The sequence below is a fragment of the Perca flavescens genome, chromosome 11 (genome assembly GCF_004354835.1).
Source record: "Perca flavescens isolate YP-PL-M2 chromosome 11, PFLA_1.0, whole genome shotgun sequence".
NCBI lineage: Eukaryota > Metazoa > Chordata > Actinopteri > Perciformes > Percidae > Perca > Perca flavescens.
This window is the reverse complement of record NC_041341.1, coordinates 34,317,039-34,329,948: the sequence shown is the minus strand read 5'-3', so window position 1 is coordinate 34,329,948 and position 12,910 is coordinate 34,317,039. Positions and strand designations below refer to the sequence as shown.

Here is a 12,910-nt window from a genome sequence, read left to right as displayed (position 1 = left end):
CCTCTATAAATGAAATGTATTATTATTTATAATAAATAAATGCCTCACTTCTTTAGTGAAATAACCAAAGCTCCCCCCAGCCAATGCAGACTCGTGGCCTACCGGGTGATTCTGGAGTGGGTTCTGAGAGGAGAGTGCCTTGGCCGGGGCACCAGAAGAACATTGCCTACCTGTGTTATAGCAGCAATCAGACAAGAGTACCCCTCCCCAACTGGAAGTTACACAGGATTCAAAGAGGCAGAGGACATTTTCTGAGTCAAAAACTATAATTTCTAGTAATACTTGGTATGGCCATTACTAGGAATAAACAAAGCAATTGCACAGTTCTATTAGGAAAACGTAAGAATATGTATATTGTAGAAGTAAATTTGAATAAGTAAATTGTAAGAATAAATAAATTTTAAGAATAAGTACATTGTAAAGTTCTATACTGCACCTGTCTGTTACAGTGGTTTTATAATATATTAATACACATTACATTTGTGCTTTTGTGTCTTTACTTCAACAAAAAGGAAATAACAATATCACAATCTAGACAGAATTAATGTAAAGTATGTACAGTACAGTGTGTGGTTTTATACATAATCATGCTGCAGCATAGTCTGAAGTGTGCAAAGAAAAAATTGTTCAGTACTCTTTTCCTAGGCCTAGAACATGCTCTTATAATGTGACCTGGCTTGAGCAACCAGTTCACTCTTATCCAGCAGAGGAACTGGGGCTATGTTACAAAGCAGTCGCCTTCTTCTCTGTCCATGACGGGGTAAGGGCTTTTTTCTTCTGTGGACTTAAAATGACTATTTTGAAACTGGCTGGATGACCAGCTTGACGCCATCTTGGGAGTTGACTGTGGCACTGCAGCTAATTCTGTCTCTATGTAGTGACATAGTGTGGGGGATGGTGTCCCCTAAATAAGTAAGAAGGAGAAAGAGCATTGTAGTCAGACTCAATGGCCAAAACAGTAACATTGAGGATGCATCTATCATAATCAGTGTTGGGTGTAAGGCAATTACAGTAATATATACATGTTTGCTGTAACGCAGTAATATAACTAATTACTAATTACATGTCGGTAATATCATACACGGGTCTCAGTAACGGGAGTTACAACATTTAGTGTTTTTTTCAAGAATTCACCAATACCGTGAAACATTTCTTCACAGAAAAAAAAGTGAGAATTACAATAGCCTTGGAAAGTATAAATCATAAAAACGTTACCTCCAATTTTTCAGCACCTGGTCTTTTCGCTTTAGGAATGGCATTTTCCTTCAGATACCGGGACTTGACGCTCTTTTCGGTGAAGTCAATGTTCGCTACAACCACGGTAATCTCTCTCATGTCACTAATGTTATCAAGGGAGCTGAAGTGCAACCAGCCATAACGGTAAAATCTCCCGGCTGCGGAGGTTGTAGACGGTGAAAGCTCAAATATCTCTTCATTTGGTTGCCGTAATTTTGGAAAGGCACAAACTCGAAGCATTTTCTCATATTAGTCCTGATCTAACTCCAAGCTCCGTCTGTCAGCTCTGTGAGCTCCTCACTGCTTCTGCCTGACAGGCTCCGCCGTTGCTAGGTTACCTATGCAAATGAGCTCCTGAACTCTTGAACTGCAGGTCAGCTCTGCTTCACTGCGGTGTCAGGTTACAGCCTGTTGATACATGCTCATTACTATGGACAGGACCTCGGCAAATTGTTTTTTTGTGGAAAAAATACATTTTGGATTATTGGATTGTATGAGATCGGCACTCGATTGTTGACTTGACCGGAAAGCAGTACATAAACAGAGGTAAGGATTAGCACAACTTTTAGGCCTTTCTGTCACATCTACTGCCGTCAAATTCGCTGTGTTCCCTCGTAAGGAATAACTGCACATGGCTAAGCACTAGTAATGGCATTTCAAACACGTTTAGAGGCTAAAAACACGTTTAAAACTTGCCCTGTTTAAGCCTTGTTTAAGACTGTTGGGTGCAAAACCTAGCAGGAGGATAACTCGGTGTAGGCGGCACCGTTTGTTTTCTTTTTCTCGCTACTGACAGTAGTCCTGATTTACAAACAACAGAGCTACGGGTTGAAATCGACCGGAATTCTCCTTTAAGAAAAGAAAATGTGAATGTGTCATTTCCAACACAGAGTGGTGCTTAAGTGCCTCGTCCTCTGAACACCACAGGATGGCGCTAACACACAAGCTGCAGGAAGTAAGTTACACTGCCCCTCTAAACTGACTTTGTTTCACAGCCAATTACGTTATCTCACATCCCGTTGGCTGTTCTGACAGCTATTGCACAAAACCAAGACAAGAGATTAAGAAAGGCTATTCCAGTGGTAGTGAACGGGGGAGAGGCAATTATTTTTTGATCCCGTTTGAATTGAGCCATGGATTACAAATACGATGTTCGTCAATTTAAAAGATAATTTTTCAACCGAAGAGAGTCTCAGTTAGCTCTAGGTTTGTCATATGACCACTTAGTTTAGCATGAAACCACTAAGTGAACTACATCTCACGCAGTTTACGTCACCTAGCTTGATGCTCAACTTGCTTGCTAGCTAGCTAGCTTAGCTCTGTTCCACAACACATGTAACATTATCTTACCTGCTGGGTTTTATCCAGTGAAGTGTTTTCAGCAGACAAAAGAACAAGCGAAATCCTCTGCTCATTTGAGTAATGTTACATCCCCGGTACGATACACACAGACATCGTAGCTTCAGCGAGACGTCATCCATGCGACTTTGAAGGGTGCCATGTCATTTATGCGACGCTCCATTGTTCCGACCTCTCAATAACCCGAAAAATTCCCTAGTCAGACGTTCTGCGATATTACGAATCCCACTATGGCCATGCCAAGACCCGCCCTTCAATAGCCCCACCTGTACAGGCCCTGACCAATCGGCTACAGCAGCTAATGGGCAGTCCCCCTTTGAAGTGTGTAGTCTTTCTAATTAGGCTACGTATTTTCACAGTCTTATACTTCAACAGTTTAACAATAAATTGAGACTTTCTTGACTTGCAAAATTATCTATTAAACTGAACATCATATGTGTAATCCATGGCTCAATTCAAACAGGATAAAAACATAATTTGCCTTTCCCAATTGACTCCCATTCATATTTTTTCCGAGTTAAGGTCCCATGGCGGTCCACCGGAAGGGGAGGGACTTTGCCTCTCTATCGTTAAATTATTAAATATTTTTAACAAATATTTACCAAAACTATGCATAGCCTACGCTTATTTTTCAAAGGTAGTTTTTTTAGTAGCCTACAACCAGCAGGGGTCCTTCTATGTGTGGAGTAGCCTAATTTAGTAGACATTACTCAATGTAATTGTTATATAGTTTTGTTGTATATCTCCTCGGTTGTTGCACTTTGTAGACGGTCCCTAAACACTGCTCGTAGAGACCACTGTTATTCTTCCAGGTCGCAGCTGTTCTGATGGAATGAGGCTGTAGCTCGCGGTCTACCTTACTACGGTAGGAAAGATGCATCGTTTATGATTTAATAACGTTTCGTTATTGAGTTGTTGATCCCGGAAGATCGAATGTGTGATTCTTATATACTGTCTATGGATTCTTTCCAACTTTACCGACGTGATTTCCAGTCAGTCTTGCATAGGCTACGTCATGCGCAGTGTTGCTTCAACTTGAGTTTTTAACTTTCACTTTTGATCTTAGTTTGAAGTACAGCTGCTCCGTGTGTTCTCCTGTTGTCTCTTTTCTCACTTCGACAGGAAATAAAACCGGCAACAAAATACAGAAGAGGTAGTAACGCTAGGTGGGTTACTGTTAGTATTTGACTTGGCTTAATTTGTTAAATACTGGACTTTGTTAACCGAGTTGTGTTTTCGTCCGTCAGGTCATGGCTGACTTGTGCGATACCCGCCCGATGAACGGCCAGGTGAGCTGTCTTATTGAACAGAGTTAGCCTCCAGAGTGTGTTCAGTATATATGTCGGTGCCAGATATGCTTAACACAGTGTCCCATGTTGTCAGACGGACGGTGGTCTGGAAGAGGACGCCAGCGGGTTGGAGGAGGCCAGGAAAGAGCTGGAGACATGGAAGGTAAGAGGCCTACTGGCAGACTGTCTCTACAACATTCCATCCTAAACCTAACTACGTCATCTGGCTCAATACAACTAAGACTAGCCCTACTGTTACACTCCTGTCCCAACCATAGACTGTAGGCCTATATTATTAACAGTCTATGGTCCCAACACTGACGTAGATAACCTACAGTAAGTAGTAGGCGAACTGTTGAAAAGACCACTCAAATGTCCAAACCACCAACTCATGTAAGGCTATAAGCCTGTTTTACAGTCAGCCTTTTATATACATACAATACATATAACAGATATGATGCAACCAAAAAGCCAAGGATAGCTAGTCTTCTACTGTACTACCAGCTGTGTAGTACTTCTACTGTACTACCAGCTGTGTAGTACTTCTACTGTACTACCAGCTGAGTGGTACTGCTGAGTGATCTTTACTGTATACTGTATACCAGCTGTGTAGTACTTATACTGTATACCAGCTGAGTGGTACTTACTGTATACTGTACTACCAGCTGAGTGGTACTCAGTGGTAGTATACTGTACGGCGACATGACATCACAGCGTCACTAGTCTGCTCCTGTAATACATACACATCATATTACTGAACCATATAGCAGGAGGTGTGTGCTGTCTGGCTCAGCTCTGTGGAGGAAACATGTCATCCAGACAACTGTTTGCCAGCCTACAACACCATCAGATCCAATCCATCCCTTATGATGTACTTTATTTTTTATAATTTGAATGGAGTTTAATATAAAAAAGTGTGGCAGACTCCCAACCCCTCCCCTGGTGTTCACAAATAAAGAATTGTGTCCCTGTTGATGTGGTGGTCCCTTGGTCGTCATGTGGACCTGGAACTAGTAGTTGAGTTAGAAAGCCAGGGTCTCTGTGACCTCTCATGTGTTTTCAGGCTAAAGCAGAGCAAGCTGATGATAAGAAAGCCAGGCTGTTATTGGAAAAACTGGAAGAAGATGAGGCCAAGGCGAAGGCCCAGGTGGAGATGATGGCTTACGTTAAAAAGCAGGAGGAGTGTCAGAAGGACTTCAGTCAAAGCATGGACGCATTGCAGGTACTGTCCCCCCCGCGCCCTGTGTAACATCTGCAGCAGCTGGGGACAGATAACCAAGTACTGTTTGTTTCTTACAGGACCAGATCCAGCAGCTGGCTCGCCGCAAAAAGGACCTGCAGGACAAACTGAAGAGATGTCAGGATCAGCTGGAGGCCAGGAGGGTCGAGTCCACCAAACTGAAGCAGAAGTTCAAGGTCCACACGCAGCTCTGGCTTACATACCGATCGGTAACAATACCACGCATGCTAATCAGAGAATGATAGCTACAACCGCTTGTTTGTGTGCAGATCTACGCTCAGATCCCAGACACGGAGGTGAAGTTCAGCAGTCCGGTTGAAGAGGAAGAGGATGGCGACAGCCGGCCAATCAGAGCAGTGTTTGCCATCAGCCAGAGAGCCGGCGTGCTGCTGCATGGAGGACAGGCGCTCATCACCTTCGAGGAGGAGAGAGGTACACACATGACTTCATCTACTCTCTTGTTCCCTCGTATTTTTATATTTCCAAACCCCAAAATAATAATAATAATAATAATTAATGATTGGTGTTCTGGGCTGCCCATACAGAACTCTAAGGAGATCATCCAAATGTTTTTTTTCAAACATGTAATCACATGTTCTATAGCGCTTCCCTTCTGATTTGATCAGAGAGATTACTGTTAATACTTCAAACCCAAATTTGGCCAATGATTGTAGAGGATGTCTTCATTGATCACAACCTAAGATAGATATTATGGAGATGATAGACTCTGTCAATGTTGGGTAATGTAAGTGTATTACCTTATGTGAAAGCTGTAATCTGTCTTTTACACTACTGTAGCATGTTTAATTGTAGCACTTTTTGCTGTGATTCTTTTTTTCAATACTTTCTTTATTGGGTTTTTAACAGTTACAATACAATACAATCTTCCCACCCCTCCCCCTACAGCATTAAAAAAAAATATATATAAATAAGTAAAATTAAAAAAAAAGGATATACTCCTAAGGAGAGTTAGCACATCTTCATAAAATGTATAAATCCCACATTATAAAACAACTAGTCCAGAAAACAAGAGAACTGACACGCACAAAAAAAAAAATTATAATTTTAAATATGGATCTTGCCTTGAGTGTTACTGGACTCCCTGCTAGTGGAAATGACTAAACTGAAAATATATCATTATGGTGTGTCATGGTGATTAAACCATATGTTCTCATGACATTTCACACAATAAACATATATTTTGAATCAATGGTTCATTACAGGGTGTTAATACGTGTGTGTGTGTGTGTGTGTGTGTGTGTTTGTGTCTGTCTGTCTGTGCCCTTACCCATAAGAACAGAAGGATATGCTTAATAGTATGAAGACCTGCTGTATGCTAATGGCTCATGATTTTGTATATGTATTTAACTGCACCTATAATATTTATGTCCCTATAAATTATTCTTTTCAAGTGGACTTAAATAACTCATTAAAGTGTGTGTGTGTGTGTGTGTGTGTGTGTGTGTGTGTGTGTGTGTGTGTGTGTGTGTGTGTGTGTGTGTGTGTGTGTGTGTGTGTGTCCTGCAGTGGCCTCCCAGGTCCTGAAGATCCCCAAGTGCTCTGTGTCCTGCGAGGACACGACTGTGGACGTGAAACCAAAAAGAATAACCATGGATCCTGCTGTTAAGTTTGAGGTGCACACCCACTACGCACACACACACCTACACAGCAGCAGCAGCAGCAGATGGTCAGAGTAAAGATGATGATGACGAAAGTCAGCCAATCAGAGCCAGCAGGGAGGACTAGTCCATCTAGTTTACTAATACAGCAGTTACAGTGGTGTGAAAAAGTGTTTGCCCCCTTCCTCATTTCCTGTTCCTTTGCATGTGTGTCACACTTAAGTGTTTCGGAACATCAAACCAATTTAAACAAAAGTCAAGGACAACACAAGTAAACACAAAATGCAATTTGTAAATGAAGGTGTTTATTATTAAAGGAGAAAAAAAAAATCCAAACCATCATGGCCCTGTGTGAAAAAGTGATTGCCCCCCTTGTTAAAACATACTATAACTGTGGTTGTCCACACCTGAGTTCAATTTCTCTAGCCACACCCAGGCCTGATTATTGCCACACCTGTTCACAATCAAGGCATCACTTAAATAGGAGCTGCTTGACACAGTAAGGTCCACCAGAAGATCCTTAAAAGCTACACATCATGCCGAGACCCAAAGAAATTCAGGAACAATTGAGAAAGAAAGTAATTGAGATCTATCAGTCTGGAAAGGGTTATAAAGCCATTTCCAAAGCTTTGGGAATCCAGCGAACCACAGTGAGAGCCATTATCCACAAATGGCGAAGACATGGAACAGTGGTGAACCTTCCCAGGAGTGGCCGGCCGCCCAAAATTACCCCAAGAGCGCAGCGACGACTCATCCAAGAGGTCACAAAAGACCCCACAACAACGTCCAAAGAACTGCAGGCCTCACTTGCCTCAGTTAAGGTCAGCGTTCATGCCTCCACCATCAGGAAAAGACTGGCAAAAATGGCCTGCATGGCAGAGTTCCAAGGAGAAAACCACTGCTGAGCAAAAAGAACATCAAAGCTCGTCTCAATTTCTCCAGAACACATCTTGATGATCCCCAAGACTTTTGGGACAACATTCTGTGGACCGATGAGACAAAAGTGGAACTCTTTGGAAGGTGTGTGTCCAAGTATATCTGGCGTAGAAGGAACACTGCATTTCATAAAAAGAACATTATACCAACTGTAAAATATGGTGGTGGCAGTGTGATGGTCTGGGGCTGTTTTGCTGCTTCAGGACCTGGAAGACTTGCCGTGATAAAAGGAACTATGAATTCTGCTGTCTACCAAGAGATCCTGAAGGAGAATGTCCGACCATCTGTTCGTGTACTCAAGCTGAAACGAACTTGGGTTCTGCAGCAGGACAATGATCCTAAACACACCAGCAAGTCCACCACCGAATGGCTGAAGAAAAACAAAATGAAGACTTTGGAGTGGCCTAGCCAAAGTCCTGACCTGAATCCTATTGAGATGTTGTGGTATGACCTTAAAAAGGCCGTTCATGCTCGAAAACCCTCTAATGTAACTGAATTAGGACAATTCTGCAAAGATGAGTGGGCCAAAATTCCTCCAGGACGCTGTAAAAGCCTCATTGCACGTTATCGCAAACGCTTGGTTGCAGTTGTTGCTGCTAAGGGTGGCCCAACCAGTTATTAGGTTTAGGGGGCAATCACTTTTTCACACAGGGCCATGATGGTTTGGATTTTTTTTCTCCTTTAATGATAAACACCTTCATTTACAAATTGCATTTTGTGTTTACTTGTGTTGTCCTTGACTATTGTTTAAATTGGTTTGATGTTCCGAAACACTTAAGTGTGACAAACATGCAAAGGAACAGGAAATGAGGAAGGGGGCAAACACTTTTTCACACCACTGTAGATTGAGCCTGTCGGGCTAACATCTGATATGTAACTATCATTTCCCCACACAGCTTCCATGTTGCCCACTACAAAGTGTTTTCCAACTAACTAATAGGCCAGTGAGCACACTCTCCACACATGTACAACACCAGTGCTGCTTCATTAAAGGCTGGACTCACAGAACCAGACAATCCATCCACGCTGACAGCACGCCACTCTTCACATATGGATACTGAGTGTGTGTTACTGCTGCTGTCACCCCTGCAGGTGCACCTCGATGTGTCCAGAAAGGAGCTGAAGCTGTCCAACGTCCCCTCCTCCATGCCGGAGGAGAGGGTAGCGGACCGGCTGGAGCTGAGCTTCTCCAGGCCCAGCAGAGGAGGAGGAGAGGTGGAGAGGGTGGAGTACGATAAGAACACGGGGACAGGACGGATCACCTTTCTCTGCCCTGGAGGTACACACTCACTAAGCAGGCGTTCACTAGATACCAGCCTGAGGCCAGAGAAATCATTTTTATATGCCAAAGAACCCCTCCAAATATACGCTGTGTTCCCCTGGATTCGTTCTGCAGCTGTGAGTGACTGAACGAGGCCGCTGTCTGTGATTGGTTCCCAGCTGGAACAGCAGGACGGTCCACTTATCTCGCTGCTAGGGTCAGTTATAGCGGTTCCAGACCGGCTCGCTTATCACCGACAGATTCATGTTGTTGGCTTTTTAGCTGAGCTGGACCAGAGAGTATTCAGATCACTCTGTCAAGTTTACAGGAAGTGATGTAATGTAGCGTGGCACTAAATAGCCTTTTCATGCTACACCGCTTGTGAGGAAATAACAGGATTAACAGGAGAACGTTTTCATTTCATTATTTTTTTAATAAGAGCAGTGCCGGGGGATCCAGTTCATACCGATATGAAGAGTTCATGTGGATTTGGGAAAGTAACTGATAAATATTGAAAGAAACTTGAACATGTTAGTTTTTTTACAATCACTATGACACTTTTTTCAATACTTTTAACAACTTTCCTAAACTCTTAACGCAGTTAGCACAACATCCGTCTGTGTAGGCTATACAATTAACACATTTCTTGTTGCTTTGACACAAAATGCATACAGTTAACACAAATTTAAAATGCTTGAATGCTTCTTTTACAAACATGCTCCAAAACCAAAACAATGGATCTTTACTGCCAAATACACAAATGCTTTCACACTGTATGTCAGAACAGATAACCGCATGTTCTAAACCCAACTTATAGGCTAAAGTCAAAGTGGACAGCTGATCGTATTGTAAATTGAAACACAAATATATCCCCTGCATTTTATACATGCATTTATTGAGAAACAGCTGATTGAAGTTATGCAAATAGATCGATCACAGGTGATTCCCTTCTAGGAAACACACTCAGGTGTAGAGGTTCTTTCAATCGCATGATCATATGGTAGTAGAGTAAAAGAGGTCCTATTTGAACAATATACTGTAGATGAAAACAGAAAATAAGAAAAATGCCTTCACGAGGGAGAGGAAGAGGAGTACCAGGACAATTCTATCTGTCTCCTTTTTTTCATAAACCGTACATTCTATAAAGCTACTCTGAGATGGGTCATTCATTTTTTGTATTGAATCTCTGCAGCAAAAGAAACAAAATGGTGGCCAGGTTGGATCAGTGGGTAGAGCAGGCCCACATATACTTGGAGGTTTGTTCCTCGACGCAGAGGTCCAGGGTTCAAATCTGACTTTTGACGATTTCCTGCATGTCTTCCCCCTCTCTCTCTTTCTCCCCTTTCTCACCTAGCTGTCCAGTCAAATAAAGGTGGAAAAGCCCAAAAAATAATCTTAAAAAAAAAAATATACTTAAACAAAAATGTAGAGAGGTTTCAAGAGAAACTGCAGTGCAATCAATACAATCACTTGTGTCTGTTATATAAGGGCAGACCTGACACATGTAAAATAATGCAGTTTCTGTAATTCCATCTGATGTTAATGTTTTTTATGACATTGTGCTGTGATTGACCAAATGTTCCTGTTAGGGGGGAGAGAACATGTGTTAGTGTTTTGGAAGAATAATTTGATTTTGAGACATGATTGCATTGTTTTGGTAAACATAGTGTATTGTGTTAGTGAATTATTGTATTTTGAAAATCAGTGTTGGAGTTTAGTTTACAATGTGTGACTTTGAGCATGAAATTAACTGTTTTGCCAATCGTGTGTTGTAACGTTAAGAGTTTAGGAAAGTTGTTAAAAGTATTGAAAAAATTGTCATAGCGATTGTGAAAAACGGTAAAAGTAGGAATCCCCAACGCACCCTTCAAGCTAAAGCAGGCAGCCTGCATGGAGCAGCTGGTTCTCTACCACCACAGCATCAGGAAACACATGTATCACGTGTAAGGTGCTCCAAACCGCTTCTTGCGGCGTGTAAAGCTTGTTTCCATATCTGAAATAGCTCGTCAGTCTAGAAACTGAGAAAGGAAACTCTAGCATCTGTGTTTTTTTACGTGATCATTTTTGTATTTGATATTCTGTCTTTTTCAGCACTTTGGTCAACCACAGTTGTTTAAATGGGCTATATAAATACAATTGACATTGACGTCTGTGTGTGTGTCTGTCTGTCTGTCTGTCTGTCTGTCTGTCTGTCTGTGTGTTTATGTTTGTGTGTCTCTGATTGTGTGTGTTTGTGTGTCTCTGAGTCTGTCTGTCTGTGTGCGTGTGTGTGTGTGTGTGTGTCTCTGATTTTGTGTGTGTGTGTGTGTGTGTGTGTGTGTGTGCGTGTGCGTGTAGTGGCTGACAGCCTGGCCCTGAAAGGAAGTTACCATGTGGATCTGGATCCGGAGGTGACGGTCCAGATCGGCCCCAGTTACAGTTACCAGCTGCGCAAGTTTCAGGTGAGACAAGAGTCAGCTGAGAGAGTGTTGAGTGTTTGGCACAGAGCGCTGGGTCAGCTCAAGACAGACCTTTGACTTTATTATTTGACTCAGACAGTCAAATGATGTTCAAGCGTGTTTGGGCTGGAGTATTTTATTTTAATTATATTCCTTTTCATTACTGTTAACGGTGATGTTCCAAAACCTGACCGATGCTATGTAAACCCACTGAGGGACTGGTGTGTAGCATTAGTCCGGGGTTAGTGAAGAAGTCAGACTGATGCTGTGGATTGATTTCAGACCTTCTGCGGCGCTCCGAAGCGCACCATCCTCCTGGATGACATCGAGGACAAGGAGGACGAGGAGGACCTGCAGGACCACCTGGAGATCCACTTCCAGAAGCCCAGCAACTACGGCGGGGAGATCGAGAGCATCAAGTACATCAGCCGGGGGAAGAAGGCTCTGCACGCCCTGTTCAGCGACGGCCGCCTCTAGCCTGGAGCCTGTGTAATGGCAATAAAGATATATTCTATTCTATATATTCTATATTCTAGCCCGCTGCAGCTGCTGGCAAGCCATTGGCTCCTGACATTGTTTGTAATATGGTAGTGTATGGATATGTTATAGGAATTAAATGCGCTGTCCTGCTGGGAATGAAATGAGATGTCCATCTCTATGTCTTTGATCCTATGGGTTGATTCTATGTCTTTGATTCTATGGGTTTGATTCTATGTGTATATTCCAGCCAGGCACTGATCTGTGACCTGTAGGATTGTCCAGCCAGTCTGATCTTATTGTAGACCCGGCCTGAGTTTGGTTGCAGCTGGCCGCTGCTGAGTCATGTGATCATACCCAGATGTTCCCACTCTGTTCACCTGTTTCTCTTCCACTGTACACTGAGCTCATTAAAGGTCTGACTCAATCCCTGCAACTCTGTGTTTTTATAACAACAGACACACACCCAGTGGTTTACCCAGCATGCATCAGAGCTATGGAGGCTACCTATGGTGCAGTAATTGGAGCTGACGAGTCATTTATGTGACATGTATTCACTGAGTTAAAAAAAAATAAGCCATCCCATGCAGAACAGGGCATTATTTGTATATTATTATGTATTATTAGTCTTTATGAAACGTGAAAGCGCACAATGAAATGCCAGAGCTGTAACGTGGTTCTCAGATCCATCCCAACTCACCCAGTCATTGACCCGTCACTGCATATTCCGTTTCATGCATTCTGTACAATAGGCTACATTGATTATTTTACTAGCTCCATATTTTATGTTTTGGGTTTAGGCTACTTTACTTTTTTATTACTATAAAGCACGTTGTAACTGTGCTACCATTATAATAATCATGGTCTAACTTTCCCTTGCTCTCTCAATTGTCAGGGACCAAGCAGTAAGACTATTAGGAAAACAGGAGTTTGTTGAAAAATGTGGGTTTTTATTTACCCAAAAATGCACAAAACAATATAAGACCAAGAACTTAATATATAAGCCTCTAAAATAGGTCAACTCAATATAACTTAAACCAAAAATAACTGTGAAC

General features: G+C 42.3%; 1 protein-coding gene across 2 annotated transcripts; it reads left to right on the top strand.

The window, feature by feature from the left end:
* The first annotated feature begins 3,348 nt into the window (after positions 1 to 3,348).
* Positions 3,349 to 12,282, top strand: nmi (N-myc (and STAT) interactor). 2 transcript variants are annotated; one of them, XM_028591238.1, is made up of 11 exons: positions 3,349 to 3,460; positions 3,718 to 3,761; positions 3,843 to 3,884; positions 3,979 to 4,047; positions 4,948 to 5,106; positions 5,184 to 5,300; positions 5,394 to 5,556; positions 6,652 to 6,758; positions 8,772 to 8,958; positions 11,278 to 11,381; positions 11,661 to 12,282. In XM_028591238.1, the coding sequence occupies exons 3-11, from the start codon at positions 3,846 to 3,848 to the stop codon at positions 11,853 to 11,855; spliced, it is 1,140 nt and encodes a 379-aa protein (XP_028447039.1). In that variant the 5' UTR covers positions 3,349 to 3,460; positions 3,718 to 3,761; positions 3,843 to 3,845; the 3' UTR covers positions 11,856 to 12,282. The 2 variants fall into 2 exon arrangements, with proteins under 2 accessions (XP_028447039.1, XP_028447038.1); XM_028591237.1 differs by lacking the exon at positions 3,349 to 3,460 and having other exon boundaries at positions 3,467 to 3,761.
* The last annotated feature ends 628 nt before the right edge of the window (positions 12,283 to 12,910 follow it).